Raw genomic sequence first — 24,257 nt, forward strand, 5'->3', positions numbered from 1 at the left:
ATGGAATGATGTTATGGTCTCAGCTGTCAGGGGAAAATAGTTCTTTCACTTGTGGGCAGAATATCTGGAAGATCTTAGATGTTGCCTGTGATTCTTCTTCTGTCCACATAGTACCAATGTCACACTACAAAAGACCATCCATTTGGCCAAATTGTCCTTTACACACACATTGTGATAACAAAACAACTTCGGCCCACTAGGTAGGCTCAGATTCAAGTGACCTATTAAAGTACTTGTTTTCTTTTTATGTCCAATCTGACACCCCCTACCAAGCAAGCCCCACCAGTGACGCACAGTTCACCCGGCCTTAGCTCATTTGTCCGTTTGCCTGGGCTGGTGCCCCCTTATTCGGTAGCAGTGTGGGCAGAGGTGGGGACCCCTGATACTCACAGGGAGCTTTTAAAGAGTAGGAAATCTGGGGATTAGGCGGTACAGGTATTTTAGTTGGAAATGTTTCCCCACCGATGGAGCTAAATATTTGCCATGACAGCTCAAGTCTTCATTCTGCAGCTTGTTGGGGATGAAAGCAGCCCTACTCTGGGCCCCTCCCACTGCCCCCGAAGGATTAAACAGCCTGAGCAGATAATGGCTGCCTTAAAAGGATCTTGCATGACTCAGATTAATGCATGCTGTCTGTCGCCCAGGTTGGCAGCTAAACATTATTTAAAAAAAAGAAAAGCAAACCTCCGGATGACAACTCTTTTCAGACAAGGTGTGGAGTCTGTCTGCAAAAGTAAGAGACAGACACAGAGCACAGGGCTCTCTGGCCAGAGGGAGCCCCGGTGGCGCTGGGGGCGGGGAGGGGCAGAGCACAGAGCTGAGCTGGGGGTGGGGTTCAAGGAGCGCAGGCTCTCAAAGCAGCCACTTTTCTTTTAAGTATCCCAAACCCCTCCTGCCCACAGGGAGATGACAGCACTTTTCAGGCCTGGGCTCCAGGCTCGATTTCTCAGAGGGAGACCTGCCAAGGTGGAGAGCAGTCTCCCATGCTGTGCTCTGCCACCAGTGAAAGCTCCTCTGGAATTCTCCCGGGTCCACCCTCCAGGACAGCGCAGGGTCATGCTTGGGTGCCGAAATGGGATGTGGTTTTTATCTCCTTCATACCCTCATGCCATAAAATGCCCTTCCATTGCTCCTTGGCTAACTGAAGTCCAGGCTATTCAGAAGTGTAACTGTGAGATGGGATTTGGGAAGGCACATGTTACTCATTCCTATAAAAAAAAGAAGTCACCCTTCCATCTGAACTGGTCAGCCAGAACAGCTGGCCCCTAGGGTTCTTGGACTCTAAGGTGCCGATGATCTTGGGTGCTGACCGAGTCAAAAGACTTATGAAATAAATTCCAAGGGACAGACCCACAGCAGGGACATTTCCAAGGAAAACAGTAATTGCTTCAGATGTAGACCACAGCCAGTGGGCAGAGCAGTGCCAACAAGAAGAAGAAACAATGAAAGATGACAAGTGCCTTTGGAAGCAGACCAGTACTGAGGGGACAGAGCTTCTACAACAACAACAAGCTAAATGGACTTCATAATTCCTACACTAGTCCCTTAACTCCTTAGCCCGGCAGGTGCCATGAAATTCTTGGCAACAGTGGCTGAAAATAGTGTGGAAACTGGGCAACTAAGTTGGCTTTCCTGTTCTACTACCTTGCCCAAGAAGACAGTTCTGAACTGGGGGGCAGTGTGGCCCTCAGGACATTTGGCAACGTCTGGTGATTTTTGGTTGCCATGACTGGGGGTGCTGCTGGCATCTAGAGGCCAGAGACACTGATGAAGGCCCTGCAGTGCACAGGACTGCCCCCCGACAGTGAACAATTGTCTGGCCCCAGGTGTCAGCACTGCTGCTGTTGAGAAGCTGAGAGGGATTCTGTGAAGCTCTGAGAAGAAGCTGAAGCATTTGGGGAAATCTCAAATAATCACAGTCGTCCACAAAACACAACATTACACCACACGTAAAATGGCAGACGCAGTGCCTTTGCCCCTTCGCCTGCCCCTAATCTGCTATAATCTGATTCCAGGAGCTGAAAAGCAAAAACAGCCGCCCTTCCACAGAAGTGTGTTCTCAGGCTTCCTACTGCTGAAGTCCTCTGAAGTATTTTCACAGTCTGGTCCAGCTCTAATTTCAAAGCCCCAAACAGGGAGTCGCTTCTTTTTGCTTTCAACAAAGGAATTTTTCTCTGTAACTCTGATTTCCCTGCCCACAAGCAAAGGTGAGTGCCAAGCCCAGAGGTCTCAAAGGTTAAATGACTAGGTTTAATGAGCACGTATTAACAACAACTATGCCAACCACGACACCTGAGCTTTCCAGTCTGTTCCTCAAGCCTGATACGAGCAGCTCTTAGTTGGGGGTGTCCCGTCGGGGTAGATGTGCGTCCCACTCCACGTGTGCCGCAGTGCGCTGTACACGTGGCCTGTGAAAGCTCGCCACCACAAGATGGATCAGTCCCATCTGAGGCCCAGAAGCTGACTACTTTGGCCTTTTCTGTCACTGACCCTTCAGCTGCCACCCGTGCCTGCCAAATGTGAGCACCCCCAAACGCCCAAGGAGTCCACTTTTTCCAAGCCACTTCTACCTTCACATCTGTACGTAATCTCTGCCTCTGAGTGTCAAGGAAAATCAGCGTGTGGGCGGGGGACTTAGAGATAGACAGCCTTGTCTTTAAACCGAACTGTATCCAATCAAAAATGACTGCCACCCCCTTCGTGCATCCCGTCTGGTCTCCAGAACCTTGCACTGCAGCCGGACTTCAAAGAGTGTATTTTCAAGCAGCTTACTTGAGAGCCGACTGGAAAGCTCTGCAGAGAGGGTTGTCATGCCGCTGGCCCGTCCAGGCGAGATGGGTGTTGCTGGGTGGACAGAAGGAGAGGCAATGGGTCCCAGGTACTGGTAGGACTGCTCGTAGGACCATGGTGGGGACGGCTGGATCTGCCTTGTATCTGCAGAGAGTCAGGGAGGTCACTTACATGTAGAGTGGGTCAGGATTTAGAAAAATCTTTTAATAAAAAACTAGCTACCTTTGTTTAAATCTAATACATGTTTGTGGGCTGTTTACCAGTGTTTAATAAGCCTCCTTAAGTCCCAATATTTGCTTTTGTCTGATGATTTCCCCCCAAAACGATACTGATATAATTTATGTTTGATTCTTGAAGATTTTCCTCTGCTAACTGTTCCTTCCAAAGGTTTTCTTTAATCACACTAATGATGAGAGAGGCTGATTATGCTTTCCAGGTAGAAGTGTTAACATTCAGACTGTTGACTGCACGTATTGACTGCCAGCTTTGTAATCATGGTTATCATTATCAGGTGATCACCCATCTCTCTCTACTCAGTAAGCGCAAAAGAATGCAAGGGTTTGGGTCTTTTTTTTGTACCTTTGGCAAAAATATTCTGTGGCTTTTAAATGTTTTCAGTTCAGGTGAACTCTCTCCCAAGGATAACTGAAAAGAAAGTCTGGCTAGGAAACTGGCAACGAGGCCTGATGACTAGTTCACAAACCCGGCAGTGCAGAGCTGGCTCTATCAACCCAGACTAACAGAGATGTCTTCCACTTTTTCTCAAGACCTCAAGTTTGCAACTTCTAAAGGGCAGAATGTTGAGCAAGTATTTTACAGATTGCCATTAAAAGAGGCCTGGTTTGTAGTGAGGTGAATGGACCTAGAGTCTGTCATACAGAGAGAAGTAAGTCAGAAAGAGAAAAACAGATACCATATGCTGACACATATATGTATGGAATCTAAAAAAAAATGGTTCTCAAGAACTTGGGGCAGGACAGGAGTAAAGACGCAGACATAGAGAATGGACTTGAGGACATGGGGAGAGGGAATGGTAAGCTGGGACGAAGTGAGAGAGTGGCATGGACATATATACACTACCAAATGTAAAATAGATAGCTAGTGGGAAGCAGCCGCATAGCACAGGGAGATCACAGGGAGATCAGCTCGGTGCTTTGTGACCACCTAGAGGGGTGAGATAGGGAGGGTGGGAAGGAAACACAAGAGGGAGGAGATATGAGGATATATGTATATGTATAGCTGATTCATTTTGTTATAAAGCAGGAACTAACACACCACTGTAAAGCAATTATACTCCAATAAAGATGTTAACAACAACAAAAAAAGAGGCCTGGGCGAGAGAAGAGACAAAGATCTGACTTCAGAAGATTTAGGTAAAAAGCATTTTGTAAATTTGACTCCAGCATTCATAGGAGTCTTAGTTTTCAAAAGCATCATACTGTTTGCAGAGGAGGAAAACAAAAAACAACACCTTCTATTCTTAGGCAAAATGTGTAAGAAAATTTAAAAATCAACCACTGTCTCACCATAAGATAGCTTTACATTTCTGTCTTAGAATTAAACGTTAATTTTCTCTTTGTGTTCCACCTTCTTTGTAGACAAAGGTGACAGCAAACTACACTAACTCCAAAGGGTCTTCATAGCCAGGGGTTCATGATGCTGGGAGTAAATACAGAAAGAGCAAAGTTCCTTAGGAAAACAACAGGTGTCAGTTTTCTGTGTGTTGTGACATAAAGAAATGAGTTATTTCTACTCGTTATACATTGTCCACATCTCCTCCCTCTGGGGCTTTTCACTTCTAGTTAAAGTGTCCCTTGTCTTTTATGCCTTTGAAGCTGTCACAGTGGAGAACAGAATCAAGTATTTGGAGATCCAAGTCTTCCTTCTTACTCTTCTCCCAAGAGCCCTCTACCCGGTTTCCCTCATACTGATCTACTTCCTTCTTTTCTTTAAAATAACTGACTTTTTAATTTTGAAGAACCTGGGGAAATATTTTAACTTAGAATCTTTGAAATCTACTATTAAAGAAAGGTCTTCATTTTCTTCTGAATTTTAGAGAATTGAGGGGATGGCAAGGAATAAAGAGCCAGTCCATTCCAGACTCAGTGGAAAATAAGTGTTCAACTACAGTCAGAGATCCTGCATAATCTTACAGCTAAGAGTGTTTCCAGCAATTGAAAGCAAATAGCAATAGCAGATTGTTTAACATTCCCATACTGCTACAAGTATTTTGCTCCAAGTGAATATAAAATTATATACTCAAGATATTTTCCATAAGACATGCACATGTCCTGGATACATGTATTTACAAAGTGAATATATATAGTATTCAAATATTTTAATCATTTAAAAAGCAAACAGAAGAGGTTTTATAATTGTCATAAAGCCCTCTGGGTGTGAATTGCGGTACAGGAATTCATGCGTTGTTGTGTAGACAGCCCAGCACCCCTAACCCCATGTCTAAAACCACAGTAAGCATAAAGTATTATGCCATGATTCATGCTCTGTCATGTTTTACTGTAGTGAAAAAGTTGTGCTAGGCTTTTCTAAACTCATAATTAAACCATGCAAATGTTGCATAATGTTTCACAGCCTTTTAAAAATATGCTTTGGTAATGATCTTTATGATTAAAGTCCAGGTTCTATGATTTTTTTTTTTTAACACAGGGTTTCAAATTCAACATCTTCTTACTTCACACCACAACTCAGCCTTTCAGTGCTAGTCGGGGGACAGCACTAAAAACCCAGTGACCCCTGATCATTTTTCATATTTGTGACCACAGTGAACTGTGTTTGGCTTCATTGGCAGCAGTGGGCCAGAAGGTGGTGATGGCGAGCTTCTCATGTCGGAGTTTCGCGTGTTTTCTTCTATTACGTGGATTATTCATTAAAACAAAAACAAAACAAAACAAAAAACGAAGGGCCAATAATATGGTTTGCTGAGTTTACTATTGAGTTACCATTCTTGCCATGATGGGGCCAACGTGAACACATGAAGGCAAGTATGGAAGTGACAGTGCTGTGGGCCACCCGAGCACTGGACTGAGAGGCAGGAGATGTGGCCTCTGGCCTGTACGTGTGATGACCCTGGGTTACTTACTTACCCTTTCTTATTCTCATTTCTGAAAGGAGATGATCTCTAAGCCCCTGTCAGTGGTGACAGTGCAGGATCCTAATTCAAATAGGTCCCAAACAGTACTTCTCTGCTTAACTCGTATGTTAAACAGAGTTAGGGAAGAATCAGGTGGGTGTTTGAGGTGAAGAATGGTGCTTGTAATAGTAAATACGTGTATTCTGGGAAGAGGAAGTAGGACAGGGATAAGATGGGGGTTATCAAGAAAAAAGTCATAGGCTGAGGAAGAGAACCACTGTCCATCATTCTTCAGAGGAGGGCTGCTTGTTCTTGAAGGGAATGCCTCTGATAGGTCAATCCACCAAAAAGAACAAGTTTACTGAAACGTACTATGTGCCAGGCATGTGCTAATTTATGAGTAAGACCAATATGGTCCCTGTCCCATTGGAACTTAAGAGTCTGATATTAGTGAAGATCCCAGGACTGTATGATGCTTGGAAAGGCTTTTTCCTATTGCATTAATCATCATGCTGAGTTACTTCATTCATTCACTCTTAGGCTCATGAAGTTATTTACTTCCTCATTCATTCATGTTGCCAATGAACTTTTTGCTTTATTAGGGCCACTGTTTTGGGAACTCAGTAGTGAGTGGATTATAGTCCTTGCCTTCTGGAGTTATGGCTAGTGGGGGCTGTATCCAGGTGAACAGCTGGATTACCTCCCTAAACGGGACTTGCAAACAGCCGTTCCCAGGTTAGAGATAAGAACCCTAGTGGTATTTATTACATGCTATGTTATACCCCTGAGAGGAACAGACAAGGGAAAGTACCTAATTTAAGTGAAAAACAGATTTCGGTTTGCATTCTCCCTTCACCATAAGCTAGCTGTATGACCTTGGGCAAGTCACTGATTTCCTCGGATACATAGTTTTCCTACTTCAAAGGGTAATAGGGATAAGTGAGATAAACTGTATAAAGTGGGTATCACCGTTTTTGGCCATATTAAATGCTCAGTAAGTCTGGCTAATTTTTATGATTATATTATTAAAAAGGAAAAGAAATCCGTGCCAAGGGACTCATCTGATATTTATTGGTAAGGCCACACACACCTGCTCCAGGATGAGACTCAGGTAACACTGTTCTGTTCACTGAAAAAAGTTTGACACGCAGAGTCTTCAGCACCGGAGAAGAACTGGACTCAGGAGATTAAGTGGTAAATAGGCAAGAAAACTGGAGAGTTGAGGTGAGGACGGAGAAGGTGAGGATCCAATCTCAACCAGCTCATGTTTCCGTTAAAAAAACTACTGGATTAGAAAATTTAAGTTTGAGTCTGTCTGCATCCTGTTTTTTCCAGGGTACATAATGTTTTGATGTAGCTGCTTTACTGAGGCCGTTTTATGATGGGTTATTTTTAGCTTTTTGATCTATCAAGTAGTGGATAAAACAGCCCCCTTCCTCTGAGATCCTGAGCCCCACTCCTTTCCATTTGAAATGAGGTCAAAGAAGGGGGGGAGTTAGGAATAAGGGGGGTTGAGGCTAGTGGTGAGCTCAGAGGTATCCATAGCATACATAAGAGATAAGAGAGTAGAGTGCTTTTACCTTTAATGCAGCAATATCAAAATGTCTTCAAAGTAGAAAATGACCCTATCAGATAATTCAAGTCAAAATGTTCTGCTGGTTCCAAGTTCAGCTCTGAAATGTCAAGAGCTTAGAAGTTATTACTCCCATCTTTACAACAAGAAAAGAAACCTAAAACTGATAATCCACGATTTTTCTCAGACCTAGTAGAGAATTGAGGTCATAGGGCAAACTGCCACCCTGAAATCTTGAGAGAGGTGAATACAGAAAATTATGCTGAGGTGTGCTTACTGGGAGCAGAAGCCACTGGAGCCATGAACTGGTAGGAACATTTAAATGGTAATTTTGACAAACTGTTGGAGGCTGAGTATAGACTAGTGTGAGAGTAAGAAACTCCTGAGGGCTGCATTCTTGTCTGTGTGTATGGGGGTGGGGTGGGGACACTTTCATGGGTTTTTCATTTAGGGACTCCTCCAGCTCTTCATGGGATCCAGTATAATAGCAGCGGGTTACAGCTGAAGGAGCTGCAAGACAGACTATTTAAGGAAGGGTTCTTAGGGAAGCCCAAAGACAGAAACAAAAACAAGGACATTAGTGGAATTTAAAGCCTCTGGCACCTTCAGCTACAGCAAACATTAAACACAGCCCAACTCCTAGTTAGATGAACATAAAATCTCACACCAAAGGCCTATTTTCTTCAGTTCCTGTTACCTGATACATCATATCCAGCTTCCAAATCAGAAATAAGGCACGACAGAAGGCAAGAAAAAAATCTGAAGAGAGAAAACAAGCGTCAGAACCAGACTCAGATGTGACATAAATTTTGGAGTTATCAGACAGGGAATTTAACTGATCAATATGTTAAGGGCTCTAGCGTGCCACAACTACTGAAGCCCGCACGCCTGGAGTCCATGCTCGGCAAAAGAGAAGCCACCGCAATGAAAAGCCCGCACACCGCAACAAAAGAGTAGCCCCTGCTCTCTGCAACTAGAGAAAGCCTGTGCATGGCAACGAAGACCCAACTCAGCCAAAAAAACAAACAAACAAACAAAAAATGTTAAGGGCTCTAATGGAAAAAGAAAACAGCATGGACGAACAGATGGGTAATGTAAGCAGGGAGAGAGAAACTCTTAAGACTCAGAAGGAAATTCTGGAAATGAAAAACACTGTAACAGATATGAGAAATACCTTTGATGGGCTCATCAACAGACTGGACATGAGTGAGGAAAGAATCAATGAAATACGAAAGAATTTCAATGAAATTGAAAATATGTCAATAGAAACTTCCCAAACTATAAGGTAAAGAGAAAAAAGAAAGAAAAAAAGTCAGAACATCCATGAACTTTGGGACAATTTCAAAAGTGTAATATATGTGTAGTAGAAATATCAGAAGGAAAAGGAGAAAACAGAGTGGAAGAAATATTTGAAGTATTAATAGCTGAGAACTTGACAAAACTAATGACAGACACCAAACCACAGAACCAAGAAACTCAGGGACCATCAAGCAAAATAAATACCAAATAATTTACATCTAGGCATATCATATTGAAACTGCAGAAAACCTAAAGACAGAGAAAATCTTGAAAGAAACCAGAAAGGAAAGGTGTGGGGGAGATACCTTTTCCAGACAGGAACAACAATAAGAACTACTTCAGACTTCTCTTCGGCAACCATACAAGCAGAAGTAGAGTGTAGTAAATAAAGTGTTGAAAGAAAAAAGCTACCAACCTAGAATTCTATATCCAGCAAAATTATTCTTCAAAGGTGAAGGAGAAATAAAGCCATTCTCTGACAAACAAAAACTGAGCTAATTTATCCAGCAGACCTGTCCTGCAGGAAATGTTAAAAAAAAAGTTCTTCAGGGAAAAGGCAAATAATACACGTCAGAAACTTGGATCTACATAAAGAAAGGAAGAGCATAATAGAATAAATGAAGGTAAAATAAAGTCTTATTTTTCCTATTCTTAACTGATCCAAAAGATAACTGTTTAAAGTCATAATAGTAATGTATTGGGTGGTTGTAAGAGATGGATAAGTGAAATGAATGACAGTACTGACAGAAATGGGAAGGAAGAAGTGGTCTTGTGTTATCTGACGGTGACTTACATTCATTACACATGTATTTTGCAAACTCTAGGACAACTACTAAAAACATTTTTTTAAGTATAACTGATACACCAAGAGCAGAGATAAAATGGAATGGAATCAAATAAAATGCTCAGTTAAAACCAGAGAAGGCAGAAAAAGAGGAGAAAAGAAGAATAGGTGTGATGAATATAAAACAGTTACAAACATGGTAGATGTTAATCCAACTATATCAGTAATCGTTTTAAATATGAATGGTCTAATACATGTACCAACTGAAAGACAGAGATTGTCAGAGTGAATTAAAAACAAAACTATATGTTGTCTACAAGGAACCTACTTTAAAGTGTCAGGTTGAAAGTAAAGGGGTAGAGAAAGACTGGGCTAACAGTAATCAAAAGAAAGCCAGAGCAGCTATATTAATTTTATACAAAACTGACTTCAGAAGAAGGAAAAATTTTAGGGAAAAAGAGGGGAATTACATGAAAAAGACTATATGTATAATATATATATATATATATATAATATATATATAGTTTTTATATAACTGAATCACTTTTCTGTACAGCAGAAATTAACATTGTAAATCAACTATACTTCAATAAAATACATTAAAAAAAAGAGGGGACTTACATGATGAAAAATGTTATGTCTAAGAGAACATAACAATCCTTAACATGTATGCACCTAACAGAGTGTCAAAAGACATGAGGCACAAACTGGTAAGACGACAGGGAGAAAGAGAAAAATACACAGTTATAGCTGAAGTCTTCACAGTCCTCTTTCGGTAATTGATACCTCAAGCAGGCAGAAAATTAGGGCGCAGTTCATCCGAACAGTGCTACCAACAAGCTTGACCCAATGAACATCTTTGGAAAATTCCATCCAACAATGGCAGAGTACACGTTCTTTTCAAGCTCACAGGGAACATCCACCAAGATAGACCATAAAACACACCTTAAAATTAAAAGAACAGAAATCATACGAAGTATACTCTGAGGCCACATGGATTTAAACTAAAAAGTCAATGACAGAAAGACGCTGGAACATCCCCGAATATTTGGAGCTTCAACAACACACTTCTGAATAACCCACGGGTCAAATAAGAAGTCTCAAGAGAAATTAAAATGTATTTTGAACTGAATGAAAATCCAACACCACAATTTGTGGGATGCAGCGGAAAGCAGTGCTTAGAGGGAAATTTATAGCATCTTAATGCATATATTAGAAAAGAGGAATGATTCAGAATCAATGAGCTTCCACCTTAGGAAACTAGAGAAAAAAAGAGCAAAATAAACCTAATGCAAGCAGAAGGAAAGAAATAAAATTTAGAGTAGAAATCAAATCGAATACAAGAAAGCAACAGAAAATGAACAAAACCAAAAGCTGCTCTTTGAAAAGTTTAAAATGTCCTTCTTTGTCCTCATGTTCCCGCAGGGCCATAGAAGAGGATGGCCAGAGACGCCGCCTGGTTCTGTCTGTGGGCTTTTTAACACCCACCCTCAAAACCTGGGTCCCCTAAGGCACACAGGCACACACATGCTGGGTGCCCTCCTCAGCCCAGGGCCGGGAGAAGGTTGATGGGTTCTGTTGTTGGTTAGAGTTAGAAGGCCCTTTCCTTGGCTATTCAGCTGATATCTTTACAGACCTGATCTTTCAGTCACCTTTCAGAGCCATTTAAAAACAAAGACCAGACAAGTTATGTATGCGTCAGGGCCCCAGTGTCTGTTTTTAAGAGCCAAACCTAAGTGGTGAACATATAAACCCTCCAGGAGGCTCTGGTTTTTTCCCTAGAGGTTTTTTTCCCCCCTTTCAGCTTGGAAGGTGGCAGGGCAGTTCCCAGGGTGCCCTCCAAGTTCACCTCAGTCATGGGCAGCTGGTGTAATGCCCTCTTGGATGCCTGAGAACACACAACAGGATGTGACTCAGGACTCAGAGATGTGAGTCAGTTTCCAGGGCGATGTGTCAGGGCGAGCCCCGGTGGTGGCTTGCATCTCCCTGTCTGGGACCCCTGGAAGAAAGATCCGGGCTCCCCTGTGAACAAAAAGGGTGCCCCCAGATGCTCCGCTGCTACCTTCAGAACCATGTGATATCAGCTTTCACGGCCCCAGGGCCTGCGTCCTTCCCTGCTACGAAAGAGGCATTTCCCTGAAAGTCCCGCCGTCTGTCTGAAGCGCTGTTTCCTCCGGCCTGTGCAGTACAAGTGTAGCACAAAACAACAAGCAGGAATAGTGGTGCACCCAGGCAGAGACACTAACGAGCCTGGTGTTGCGATCAGTGAAACACCCTGCTAACGTGAGTCAGTTCCCACCAGCTCTGGATCCTGGAAAAAGAAGTTGTGAAAGAGCTCCGGTATCTGCCAACCGTTTGTCTGTGCTGGCCGAAGACATCTTGGTTAGTCATGTACAGCTAGGATGCATTCACTGTTCCAGCAATTACTCTGAAGGGAAGCATCCAGCACCAAGCTGGGGCAGAGGCCTGCCTGGGGATGCTGCGTTTTAAAGGCTGTTAGGGGGCTTCCCTGGTGGCGCAGTGGTTGAGAATCTGCCTGCCAATGCAGGGGACACGGGTTCGAGCCCTGGTCTGGGAAGATCCCACATGCCACGGAGCAACTAGGCCCGTGAGCCACAACTACTGAGCCCGCGCGTCTGGAGCTTGTGCTCCTCAACAAGAGAGGCCACGACAGTGAGAGGCCCGCGCACCGCGATGAAGAGTGGCCCCCACTTGCCACAGCTTGAGAAAGCCCATGCACAGAAACGAAGACCCAACACAGCCAAAAATAATAAATAAATAAATAAATAAATAAAGGCTGTTAGGGTCTTGAGGGATCCCGTCCTCGTAGCCGACCGGTGGGCCCAGGAGGTGACAGGCTACCTGCAGGAGGGCAGAAGGGAGCTGTGTGGCCATGTCCCTACCCCTCACTGCCTTGGGGACCCATCCTCTGGACCCGACCGGGAGAGGCTGCCTGGCTTTGTGGTCGGGGCGCTGGGAGTCCAGAATGCTGGTTCCTAACACGAGAGCCACCGCCGACTCCGGCGGCTCACCACGGCCCTTTCCCTCTCAGACCTTTGTTTCTTCATTTCTCAAAATGGGGGTAACCAGACTCACCTGCCTTGCAGGTGTGAGAGTTAATTACTGTTTGTGGAGCAGCTTTGAGAGCCGCAGATGAAAGGCGTTCAGTAAATGCAAAGAGCTATTCCTCGTTAGACTTGCCAGACAGTTCCCAGGGGAAACAGTCCAATCCCAGCCACGAGGCCTCTCCCCTCGGCCAGATCAGTCTGAGCCGGGTCTGGAAAAAGGCTCTGGACTCAGGCACAGTTGTCTCTGAGGCAGGGTTTGGGGACAAGTCACTGGCTTCTAGAAAAGATGGGGGTCTGGATAACACCTCTGATTCTCTGCCAGCACTGACTCCCTAAGTCGGAGGGAGAGTGGCCTTCAGGTCACACAGGGTGTAGGGATCCTGGTTCCAAAAGAAAGGAAGGCACCTTCTGGTCTCTGCTCTTTCCTCCCTCGCAGACAAGTTATTTCCCTGGACTTTGTCAGACAAACATCCATTGCAGACATCTTCCCGTAAAGATTTTCTGTACCCTCACTTTCTGAACCTCTGTCCCCCCGCCCTCATACACACTTTCCAGGCCTGAACTGATTCTACAGATGGGCTGGGTAGATTCCGGTAAGGCCAGGCCATCACGGGCATGTTCAAATTATTCCACGACCGCCCTGCTAATTTCTGTCCATTCCTCCATGTCTGTCTCCTGCAACAAAAATCTCAAAACATGGAGGAGGGTGAAAATGGCTCTCTGCTCCCAACCACTCATTCTCCAGCACCCTCGCCCCCTTTGCTAGTTCCCGAAAGGGATGAGCCAGAGATACCCGTCGAGGGCTGGGAAATCTCAGGCAGCTTCTAGCTTGGGACCGAGCCCCCGGCGCAGAAATGAGGACCCTCACTCATAGGAGCCAAATTACTGACGCCTCAAAGCGGGACGCTACCAGCGGGAGGGGCACGGCACCCCTAGCGCTGCCCATAGCTAAAGAAACTTAATTTGATGAACATTCCACCGAGGGCAGCACATGCTCTAAAGAGGACGGTGCAGGCTTGAGAGCCTTGTTCCGTGGCCCAGGGCGTGAGACTGTCAGAGCCCAGCTACGGTCCCGACTGACCACCGAAGACCGTGTGCCGATGGGGTGGGAGGGGAGCCTACGGGACTCCCCGGGGCGGGGGGGAACAGCCATCTCTCCGACTAAGTAGATACAGTAACAGCCGTCCCTTGGGCAGATCCTATCAAGTAACGGGGCTGAAGCTTTGCCAGGGTCCTTGAAATGCCTCAGGGTGGCAGCAGGCAAGAAAAAAAGAGTGATGTCATCACTGGGATCTCAGGGGCCGTACGATGACTGCCCCTGCCCCGTGAGTTGTCGGTGTTGGAGGAAGCTCTGAAGGCCGCCACGTAAGGACATCTGGCGCACAGCAGGTGCCCGTGAGGCCATCCTGCAGCCCGGCTGCCTCTGAGCGCCCCCCATCCCCCTTCCGGCCCTGTGCTAAACTTTTTACTTCAGCACTGCTGCGGGTTTGTACAAAGTTAGGATCTTTTGACAAATTCTGTTGTATTATTATTATGAGATTTATTTATCTGTTGTAAAGTCATGATGCAAATCCATCCCACCATACTTCCGAGCTCCAGGCTGTAGCCTACACACAAATTTTGGAGTGGCTCAAAGCCCGGCCAAGCAGCCTCTGTGTCTTGTGCTCTCATGTGGCGTGTGCCCCAGTGCACCCGTACTGGATTTTACACCAGATACTTTGATTTTAAGCAGCAAACTCGGAAACATGGCGTTCTAATAAAACCAGAAGAAGAGCTCTCATGAATGGGGAAGAAGGGAGTGCAATAAACACCGTCTAGGGAATGCTGAACGAGAACACAGAAGACACTGAACTCTTCTTTGGTTTGTGTTGGCTCCAAACATTTCCAAGTTTTGGAAACCTCGTCCCCGAGCTGCCCTGCAGGGAGAAAGGGCCTGGACAAGGGCACGAGGGCAGGGTTTGGGAGTCTGAGAGCTGAGGACTGAGCCGCGGCTCGCCCCTCACTCACCCTGTACTGAGACCAGTAGCGGAAGCCCTCGGAGACTCAGTTTCCCCACCTGTGAGGGGCTTGGGGGGATGAAACGGCATCCGGACTCCAGCGTCGTTAATGCACTATCTGGCTCCTAGTAAGGCTCCTCTCCCCTGTCCCCTCAGAGGAAGAGGCCGTGCCCCTCAGGCCCGAGTGCCCCATACGAGGGGGGAGGGCGGGCACAGCCCACGGAGCCACCAAGACGAGGCCCGCCTCGGCCGGGGGTGCAGAACGCCCTCAGCCTCTCACCTGGGGAGACATGATTTCACCATCGATGTGAGCACCATTCCCGCGGCACCTGCCCAGACCGCAAAACCAAAGACAAGCCCTTCCGCCCGCCGAGCACCGGCCTCGCTCAGCGGGAGCACCGGCCACCCTGCCCTGCGGAAGGCGCCCGCCAGCCGCTGCTCGGAAACCAGAGAGCTGGGCCTGGGAGACCGAGGATGCGCGGTTCTTCACCTTCGGGGCTGGGATTCAGGTTGAACGGCAACCGCTCGCGCTCTAAGAGCTTCTGTCCACACTCCCAGCCTGAAGAACGTTCTGCCCAGGGAAGTGCGGTGACGCCCAAGCTGGAGCGCCACGCCACTAACACGGGCTCGCCGGCCAAGGCAGCGGCTGCCTCTGGTTCTCCTGTCCTCCCCACCTGTCCGCACTGGCCTGTCCCAGCTTCCCCGTCCTGACCCACACGCTCCTGGTTTTCCTTTCCCGCACAGCAGGCCCGGGCTCCTGGGACTCCCAGCAGCAGGACCAGGAGGCCAGACCCCCGGGGGCATCACCCGTCCGCATCCCTCTAGCAGCCTTTTTCGGGGGGCGTGAACACGCTGCGCCTGCCTCGAGGGGGCAGCCAGCCCTGTATGGTTCCTGGCCGTCCCTTCACCTCCAACACGCGGCACGTCCACGAAGCTCTGGGAAGGTCTCTGGATGTGCAGAGCAATGGATTTCTCCCTCTAAAAGGGCACTGCCATCCCAGCTGGCCCCGACCCTTTTCTCCTCCCACTCTGCTGTGCCTGAAGTAATGACACATTGAGACAGCCTATTCTCTTCACATAAGGAGGGCCCTTGCCCCCGACGCTGGAGACAGAAGACGCTGTGATTCGCAGACTCCCATCTTTTCGGTTGGGAGATGGCGGGACCAGCAGTCCTGAGCCCAGTGTGCTGCTTCATTCCTAGAACGTGACACCCTACAGCACCGCCAGCTCTGGTTCACTTTTTGTGAACATCTTTTTGGAGGAGTAGTGTTTACTATACGTCTTAAACGCAAGGCTTCTCCATACATAAAAAGCCCCCAAGGAATGGCTCCGTTATGCTTCTGTTTTTTGAAAATCGGTGACTACTTGGATATTTGCCGTCGGAGCAGCTGGGAGGAAAAGGCCAGCTGCGTGGCCGCTGGGTGGCGGGTTCCTGTGCCAGGATAACGGGGCGTCTCTGGCTCGCGAGCTGGGGGGATCGCTATCGGCTTCCCCTGTGCCTCCTGCCCCTCCTGCGGCCTCCCCCCAAGAAGGAATCGGCGCACCGAAGTCTGCAGCCATTTTTCACACCCCAAAGAACTGACCTTGACGCGAACTAATTGGGACAGCGACAGATTAATAGCACAGGTTGCTGAGGTGGAGTTTTGCGGCATCAAGGAGGCCTTTGAAGATAAGAGCCGCGTGTACTTTCATAAGCTCATCCCTGGTGCTCTGAACAAAGAACGCAAGCTAATAAAGTCAGATTCATCTGGGGGCAATCTACACTCACAGGGGAACATCACCCCAAACTCTGATTCAGAAAGGCAAATGGAAATCTGCCGGAATTCTTTTAAACTCCGACACAGACCTCGATTTAAAAACGGGCGCGCGCACACACACACACACACACACACACACACACACACACACACACACAAAACTCTTGGTAATAAGCAGACCTCTGATGATCTAAAGATCCACAGCTTCATGTACTGACTCAGAGAAAGTAAATGGCATTTCAAATACAACCTTCATACTTTAATAGATGAGGTCACCCTGGGAAAGATGATACTGTGAGCCCAGCAGTGGGAAACCTCCCTCCAGAGAACCGCTTTGATTTACAAGGTCAAGGAAGGCTTTCTCAGAGAAGCAGTAGGTTTTTAGTGACTTGGACTAAAATGAAGACTTTTTTAAAATTAAAAGCTGAGTTTGAGAGAGCAGACAATTAGAAACTCTTGCTCAGCAATAGGGACGACCCCGGAGAACAGGGATCCTAGCAGCCTGCAGAAGTCAAGAGTCAGCACTGATTTGCTGATGAGGATAGAGGCCCAAGGGGCTGCCATTTGTGACCGACATTGACATCCTGTGTGGACCGACTGAACCCTTGTGAATTTCCCAGATGGGTCTCAACAAGGGCGGTTTCTCCTTCAGGGGACACTGGACGCTGTCTGCAGATGTTTTTGCTTGTTGCCACTGGGGTAAGGGGATGTTACTGGCATCTCGTGGCTGGAGGCCAGGGGTGGGTTGCTATTAAACATTACCCAGTGCACAGGACGGGCCCCCAACAGCAGGGGATGATCCGGCCACAAATGCCAGCGGCGCCTTAGGGAAACCCAGCCCAGGGTAGGCATGTGCAACCCCAGTGTCAAACCATGATGACAAAGCCGGACGCTGTGACTTCCAGAGGTGCCCCCAGACTCAGAGAAATTTAATGCAGCACGTGCCCTGGGCCGAGTACAAGTGAAACTGAGGGGTGTTAAGAGATAAGGGGTGTGGTGGGCACCTTCTGGAGCCCTCCTGGGAACCCAGGGGTGGCCATCCGTCTGCCGTCATGCTGCGGCCAGGACTCTGTCCCCATGCCAGGGTTTGGGACGGCCGCTTTCTCACAGTCTCACGGCCTGGCACCCAGTCTCAGAGCTGGCATGCCGAGCCCCGGGTGAGCCGCACGTGTAAACAACTGACAAGATCGCTCCTGAGCTGACCGTCGGCTTTGCCACCTGGGAAGGGACAGGCTAGCGCTTGCCTCTCCTGAGCTACCCGGGCATGAGTCACATGTAACCAGATAATGACGCAAATCACTGTCAACATTTCTAAGGTTTCATTCCAACATCTCATGGAATGATAGAGCAGAAAGCAACCTCGGAGACTTTTCGAGCCAGCCCCATGTTGGAGAAAGCCGAAGTGTGGCGAGGTGAGATGACTCCCTCTTGTTCCCCACGGCAGGTTAGTGACAGGGCAGGGACAGGCTTTCTGGTTGCTTGTGGAGTGCTGCTTTTACTATATGATGATTGAAGCCATCTCCCCCTCAAACCTAGTTACCGTATACTGACGAAACGAAGAAACTGGTCTAAGCTTCAAAAAAGACACACACACACACACACACACACACACACACACACACACACACAGAGAAGTAACCTCCAAGTACAGTGCTGTTTGGAGGCTGGGGAGGGGTACCTTTTCCTGCTAACAGACCTGGGATTCTGAGCTTTGTGGGGCTGGCTGGGAAGCCCTTACTCCATTTACGTCTCCTTTCCATCCTGAAACTGAGCCCAAACAACCCCAAATCTCAAATAAAAGTTGATATCTGTTGCTGTGAATTCATGAGTAATGCAACTCAAAATTAGGGAGGGAGGGAGGGAGGGGACCATTCCCACGCCCCCCATCCCCCGGCTGTATTTTCGGGGGGGGGGTCGCAAGAGGCGGGAGGCAGGGTCACACTGTCACCCTGGTTCTGCCTTTTCTTCTAATAGCCTTCAACTGCCAAGTGGCTGCAACCAACGTGCTGATTTTAAACCCTTTTATGGAAAGTGCCATACCCTCTTCTGCTCACATCACTTAAAATAATGAGTTAGGCGCAGTTGTATTAGTCTGTCTTTCAAGTGGATTAAATTCACGGGCTCGTTCTCCTGCAGTCTCGCAAGCTTTGGCCTGGCTGTCTGAACGTCCAGATTAGACAGACGAGCACATGCCAGACGGCAATGAAACGCAATTACCTAGGCAAACTTTTGAAGGATTTGAGCCCTGGGGCACAGGCTGTTTACGACAGACTAAAAGCACCGTTTGTACTGAGCAAGACCCGTTGCCTCCGTCTTTTCGAGTTCTCGATCCTGCCTGCCACTGGACTCCAGGCAGGATTTCTAGGGGCCCGATAACATCAGGCTTCTGTCCACACCTCAGCACCTCAGGGTCTTTACTGTGTTTTTCAACAAGAAAATGCAAGTACCAACAAAAGCCTATTATAACATCTGCCTTTGTGTTCACTGACTCTCTCCCATTGGTTTAGTTTTTGGTATTGTGTACCACCCCGAAAAAAGGCAGCGAGAAATCATCCTATAGCTAGTTGCTTGGCTCTGTAACGTCTTTGGAAACGAACAAGCTTTCCAATAAACAAGAACTTCCTGCCATCCTTGAAAAAAATAGCAAACCAGCCTCAACAACACATCCAAAGTACTTTCCCCTCTATTGGAACTGAGGGACCAAGGGAGAGGAGACAAAAGCGGAAGGAAGATTGATAAGGAGGGTGGCAAATGTCTCTCCTGCTGCTGTTCCGCATTCCAGCACTTTGTTCAGATGGAGACCAGCGGGGCCAACACGGATGGGTTGGCGTGGTCCTTCGTCCACCAGCTGAAAACTATCATGTGACCACGAGAAGGGGTCTGGGGGAAGGGGATTAACTGGACTTCTGTAGTCCTGTTAGGCACAGAGTGAAGCCGTCAAGGTGGCGGCAGTGAAAGCTTTCAGTGTTTGGGGACCCGAGGCCCTGAGGCCGGTCAGTGGGTCAGTTTGGGCAAGAGGCTGTGATCAGGGGTGGGAAGATAAGATGGGCAAGCAAGATAAAGAGTGAACTTGGAAGGATGGATTTGAAAAGTGCTGGAACCCAGAGGAATCTAGGGACGCTTCTGGGGAAGGAGGCGACACAGGGACACCTGAACACGGCGGGGAAGGGGGCAGAATGCAGGCACCGGGGGGGATGGCAGGGAGGTGGGGGGATGGCCTTAGGAGGAAGCAGTGGACAAACAGCTTACTCCAACTTCGGGGTTCAAATCTGTAATTAAACACGTGAGCCCAGGTTCAGGCATTTGAATGACAGGCCTGGGTGAGCTGTCTCAGGAGCTGAATGATGGCAAGGAAGGCAGGAGAGAGTTTGGCTTGGATGGGGCAGGGACAGCAAAAGGGAAAGGGTAGCTCTCTAGTTAACGGAAGCTGTAGAAGGTAACGAATGGGGGCAGAAGATTAAGAAGCATAGAGACTTCCCAATTTCCTCTTTGTCACAAAAGTGGAGAGAAAGGCCCCAGGGAGGGGTAGGTGTGCTGTCACCCCGGTAGGCCCAGCTGGGCTCCCTCCCCCAGGCTCCCAGCCGGGCTCTGGGAAGCGGAGAAAGGGCAAATCACGAAAGCAAGAAGCAAAAGTACCGAGACATGGTGCTTTGGGAGGAAATTTGGGGCAGGAGATTTTGAAATTGGGATTAAAACCTGCAAATCCTGAAAGCAGGGAACATGCTTCCTCAATGACTTCCCCTGAACCCTTTCCCTGGAGATCCGGACCAGGGTCGTGGGGTCTGGAGACGTGGGAGAGAGCGTTCCTGCCTGCCTGGAACTTCTAGGAGAACTTGTCATCCTTGGAAAACTGTGATTCCGGATGGGGAGGAGGGGGGGGCAGGTCGGTGGGGTGCCGTGTTGACCATCTACGAGGCATCCCTCTGGTGGGTTTTGAGGTTTCGATGATCGCGCAGCACGGAGGGAAATCTTAGGTGCTCGCTTCCGGGAGCCCATGACGGTTGGAGAAGCAGCAAACCTTCACCCTATCCAGTAACAACGGACAACGTATGGGGAGGGGAGAAGGCAAAGTGAGAGGTCCCAATAGACGGGTCCAGGAGTAGAGAAGGGGGTTCCGTTTGGTCCTTGGTGGGGACGAAGATGTCGTGAAGGAGATGGGGCAGGATTGGGGAGGTGGAGGGGGTGAGGGGTAGGGGCTTTCTGGGTGGGCCGCCGGCATGGACCAAAGCAGGTGGGCAGGGCTGGCCACAGGTGCTCAGAGCCCAGAAGAACAGGCAGGTAAAAAGACAGCTGCTCACAGCGTCGGGGCCCCAGCTTCCCTTCCGCTCGTCTGCTTGCCTTTCGGTCATTTCAGAGCACGGCAGGCTCAGGGAGGAGCACCTCATGACCCAGAGAAGGCAGGGCCTCGGCTGGAGGGGGAGCTAGGAAATCAGTGGCAAAGGTACTCTTTTACTTCTGGACCAGGCCCCCTGTGGCCATCTGCTTCCTCCGCCACGTTCCTCCACAGGTGACATGCTTAGATGGGCTTTAGGAGGAGCCTGAGGGGAGGCTGGCCATGCGATCCCGGCCTCCCTGAAGGCCAAGGTCTCAGCAGTGATGCCACCTCCCACTGCGCAGGGTCCAAACCCGGGTTGGAGGGGAGCCAGACATCCCCAGATTTTCTGTCACTCATTGCTGATAACATGCCTCGCTCTGCTGCCCCTGAAAAGTTGTCCTTTGGTCCCTCTGGGGACATCGGCTGATATATATATATATAGATACCAGTTAAAAGTGATTTGTGCTAAGAAGATGGCCGGGGCACACACGTCCCCTCGGGTAAGTCCTAGGTCTCAGATCTCCCCTGCTGTGTCTCCGAGGCTGAGGTAACGAGACAGCAGGGGGCCTTAGTGCTGACACAGTAGCTTGCAGGTTAGGAGGATGGGGCTGCCTGTTTCTTGTTGGCAAACAAGCCGAACAGAGGGAGCGCTGGTGCCCACACGCCTCCCAGCTCAGGGAAGAGCCTTGCTAACTGAGCGGGAGGCTGGGAGGTGTTGGCCACCGGAGCCCCCAAGACACGACAGCTCCGCAGGACAGGAATCACGAGGTGCTCCTGCCTGGGCTCCCCACTGGCAGGGCTTGCAGGAAGGGGGGATTTTATAACTCTGGGAAACGCCTTTCTGGGCCGTTGTCCTATGGACCTCCACATCATGCATCCCTATGAAAAGAAAGTCATTTCAGGATGGCTTCGACCGACTAATGAGCATTCAGAGCCGCTGGCCTTGAGGGGTGCCAACCCGGACCCAGAAGGGGTCCTGCCCAGTGGTCGCCTCAAGCCAGGGTCTCGGGAGAACTGGACTTGCAAAGGGTCCGCAGACTTAGTCCTGGTGGCTGGCTCTGTTCTCTCTGTTGACGACAAGGGACAGGAGGGCTGAATTGGGACAGAACAGTTTGCTGTTTCGTCAGTGGATAAGGACAGAGCTAAAGACGAAGTCCCCTTCTGCTTTCTACTCCAGTCACTGACACGTCAGCAATGGAAGGGAAAACCAGGAAGAGAAGACCCCATCGGCGTGGGAAGAGTTCAAGTGTCAGCCCCGCTCGCAGGAGCCGTACACCTAGCCCTAGGCACCCGGCTTCCCACTGCCTTGCTCAACCCGCGCGATGGCTGAATTTATTCTCCAGCAGGCCCCGAGCTCCTTGTTTTGCAGTAGGAAATTCTCTTTCATAAGAGGGCTACTGTTGGTATTGTTTATTTGCTTTTTTAATTTCCAAAAAATAAGGAAAGATTTATAAGATGGGGGCGAGGGGAGGAGGGAGGAGAGGGCAAGGGAGGCGGCGACCCCAGCATGTCCCAGGTTCGCCTCGGCTTCTCCCGGGCCCCCAGACCCCCCCCAACCCCTCCCCGTTCTGAATGTGAAAAGTAAGCAGCGCGAGCTGCCTGGGCTGGAGATGCGTCTAACAAGGCCCGCATTGTCTCAGACAGGTGTGAGATTGGACTTGATTCGGGGCCAACACCTCCAGTCCCAGAGCCAGGTCTGTGAGCCGAAAACATGCACCAACCCTCCAGTAATACCACTGCAGCCAGCCAGAGTCTCAACAATTTAAGGCTTAACACACACAGCATAAATCAGAGGAGGATGGACCCGCCGACCGGCAGTTTCTTGGGCGGATGCCTGCAGACTGTCTGCAGATCAGACCCTGCCTGTTTGGGTTATTTGAGACTTTTTTTTTTTTTTTTGGTAATATAAAGATGAGAAGCTGGGTGGAGCAGCGTGCAGAGGCATCCTGGTGTTTGCCCTATCTTGTTCCAACGGCCCCTTTTTCTCCCTAAGTGCTGTTTTGCAGGGACTGCTTGGGAAGCTTCGCTTTGCTCTCTCCAAATACTAAGAATGTGTTCAAGCTGGGCAGGACGGGCAGAGGGAAGCCGAGCCCTCCAATACAGGTGCCGTCTGTGTGACCTTCAGCAAGTCACTTAACCTCTCTGGGCTTCCAACTTTCTCCATCTAATGAGGCGGCTGGCCATCTCATTCTGGTCTATCTCTGATTCACTCATCTCCAGTGGTCAGAAGTTCAGAGTCATTGTAAGAACTGCCTAACTCAGAGGAAATCATCACCCTTGGGAGAAAATGTACAACTCCACTGAATGCTCTGTTTCTGAGTGGATCAGTTTCTTGGAGCAAGAAAAGGCCCGTCATTGGCCTTCTCCTCTTATCTGTTCCTTAGGAGTGTGTGATCCTCAAAACCGGGAGCTCCAGGCCTCGGGGCAGGTGGTCAGGATGCTCCGAGAGCCCAGCGCCATGTGGGAGGTGAGAAGGAGATGACAGGTCCGCGCTGCTAGTCAGTGCAGGGCCTCAGGGCCCCGTGTCTCCTGTCGACCCTGAATTAAGTTTCATCTAGGAGAGGCCACTACAGAGTCACGGGATCTCAGCCAAGGAAGGGAGCCCGGAAGCCACCCATCAGTGCAGCACCTCAGGGAGAAAGGCATCTGGTCTCCGCTCGTGGGATTCCTGCCACAGTCCTGGATGGCTCTGGCCCGGGCATTCGTGCCCTTGACTCTTGAGTTCACCAGCAAGGGCGTGGCCACTGCGGGGATGCTGGGGTCTGGCCGGGCGCCCTGGCTCTCACTGCCCTGCACCATTCAGGGAGTGAATGGCATGGACTTGACAGCATCCTGACCTGGGACGAGGGGGACTGTCACTCAGCCGGAGGCCCCGACTCCCCGCGCCTCGCTCCCGCAGCTGCTGCTGCGGCCCTGGCCCGACTCACCCCACACCTGTTTGCTGGCCTGCTTCTGCCCGCCGGCCTAGGCTGCAAGCAGGCTTTCAAGGCCTGGGCCTGGGGGCGGAATCAGCATGGGGGAGGCATTTACTTCAGATCACACAGGAGGGTGAAACGCGGTTCAAAGAACTCCTTTTGTAGATGGTTCGTTCAAAATGCCTTAGAGGCTGACCTTCCACATCCTCTGAATGTGTCTGATTCATGCAAGTAAGGGGACAGGGCAGGGGTCACCCCTGGCTGCTGCCCACGTGGGCCCTGTGCACAGGGAGTGTCCTGTCAGCCTCCCTGCGGCCGTCTCCCCCCGCCCCACCCCGGAGTAGGGTTGGGGATGCTTGGCGGGGCTGAGAAGGACAGAGGGTGGCCTTGAGACAGGTGTTCTATCCTTGCCTTTGAAAAAAAAACCCCTACCGCTTCAGTATGAAATTCAACATTGAAAGGATGGAGACACAAGCACGTGATACCGAATCGAACCGTGGGGATCCACCATCTCGTCGAGAAAGATAGGGAGAGGCAGAGCAGGAGTAAACGTCCTAATGCGCCCTCTGTACTGACAGCAGAGCCCACGTTCTGTGCCCCCCCCCGCCCCGCAGGCAGAGAGACAGCAGGCCAGTAGGGCGGGCACTGGACCAGGAGCCCCAGGACTT

The 24,257-nt window shown here is 49.2% G+C and overlaps 1 protein-coding gene across 3 annotated transcripts in view; it reads right to left on the reverse strand.

Moving 5' to 3' along the window:
- Positions 1-351: 351 nt before the first annotated feature.
- The window catches only part of RUNX1 (RUNX family transcription factor 1), a 239,752-nt gene continuing 215,846 nt past the window's right edge, over positions 352-24,257 (reverse strand). For all 3 annotated transcript variants that reach the window (XM_036850894.1, XM_036850892.1, XM_036850893.1), the window contains one exon: positions 352-2,934. In XM_036850894.1, coding sequence (XP_036706789.1) covers positions 2,657-2,934 — 278 coding nt within the window. In that variant the 3' untranslated portion in view covers positions 352-2,656. The remainder of the gene's footprint in view (positions 2,935-24,257) is intronic.

Source organism: Balaenoptera musculus, chromosome 4, assembly GCF_009873245.2.
Source record: "Balaenoptera musculus isolate JJ_BM4_2016_0621 chromosome 4, mBalMus1.pri.v3, whole genome shotgun sequence".
Taxonomy (NCBI): Eukaryota; Metazoa; Chordata; class Mammalia; order Artiodactyla; family Balaenopteridae; genus Balaenoptera; species Balaenoptera musculus.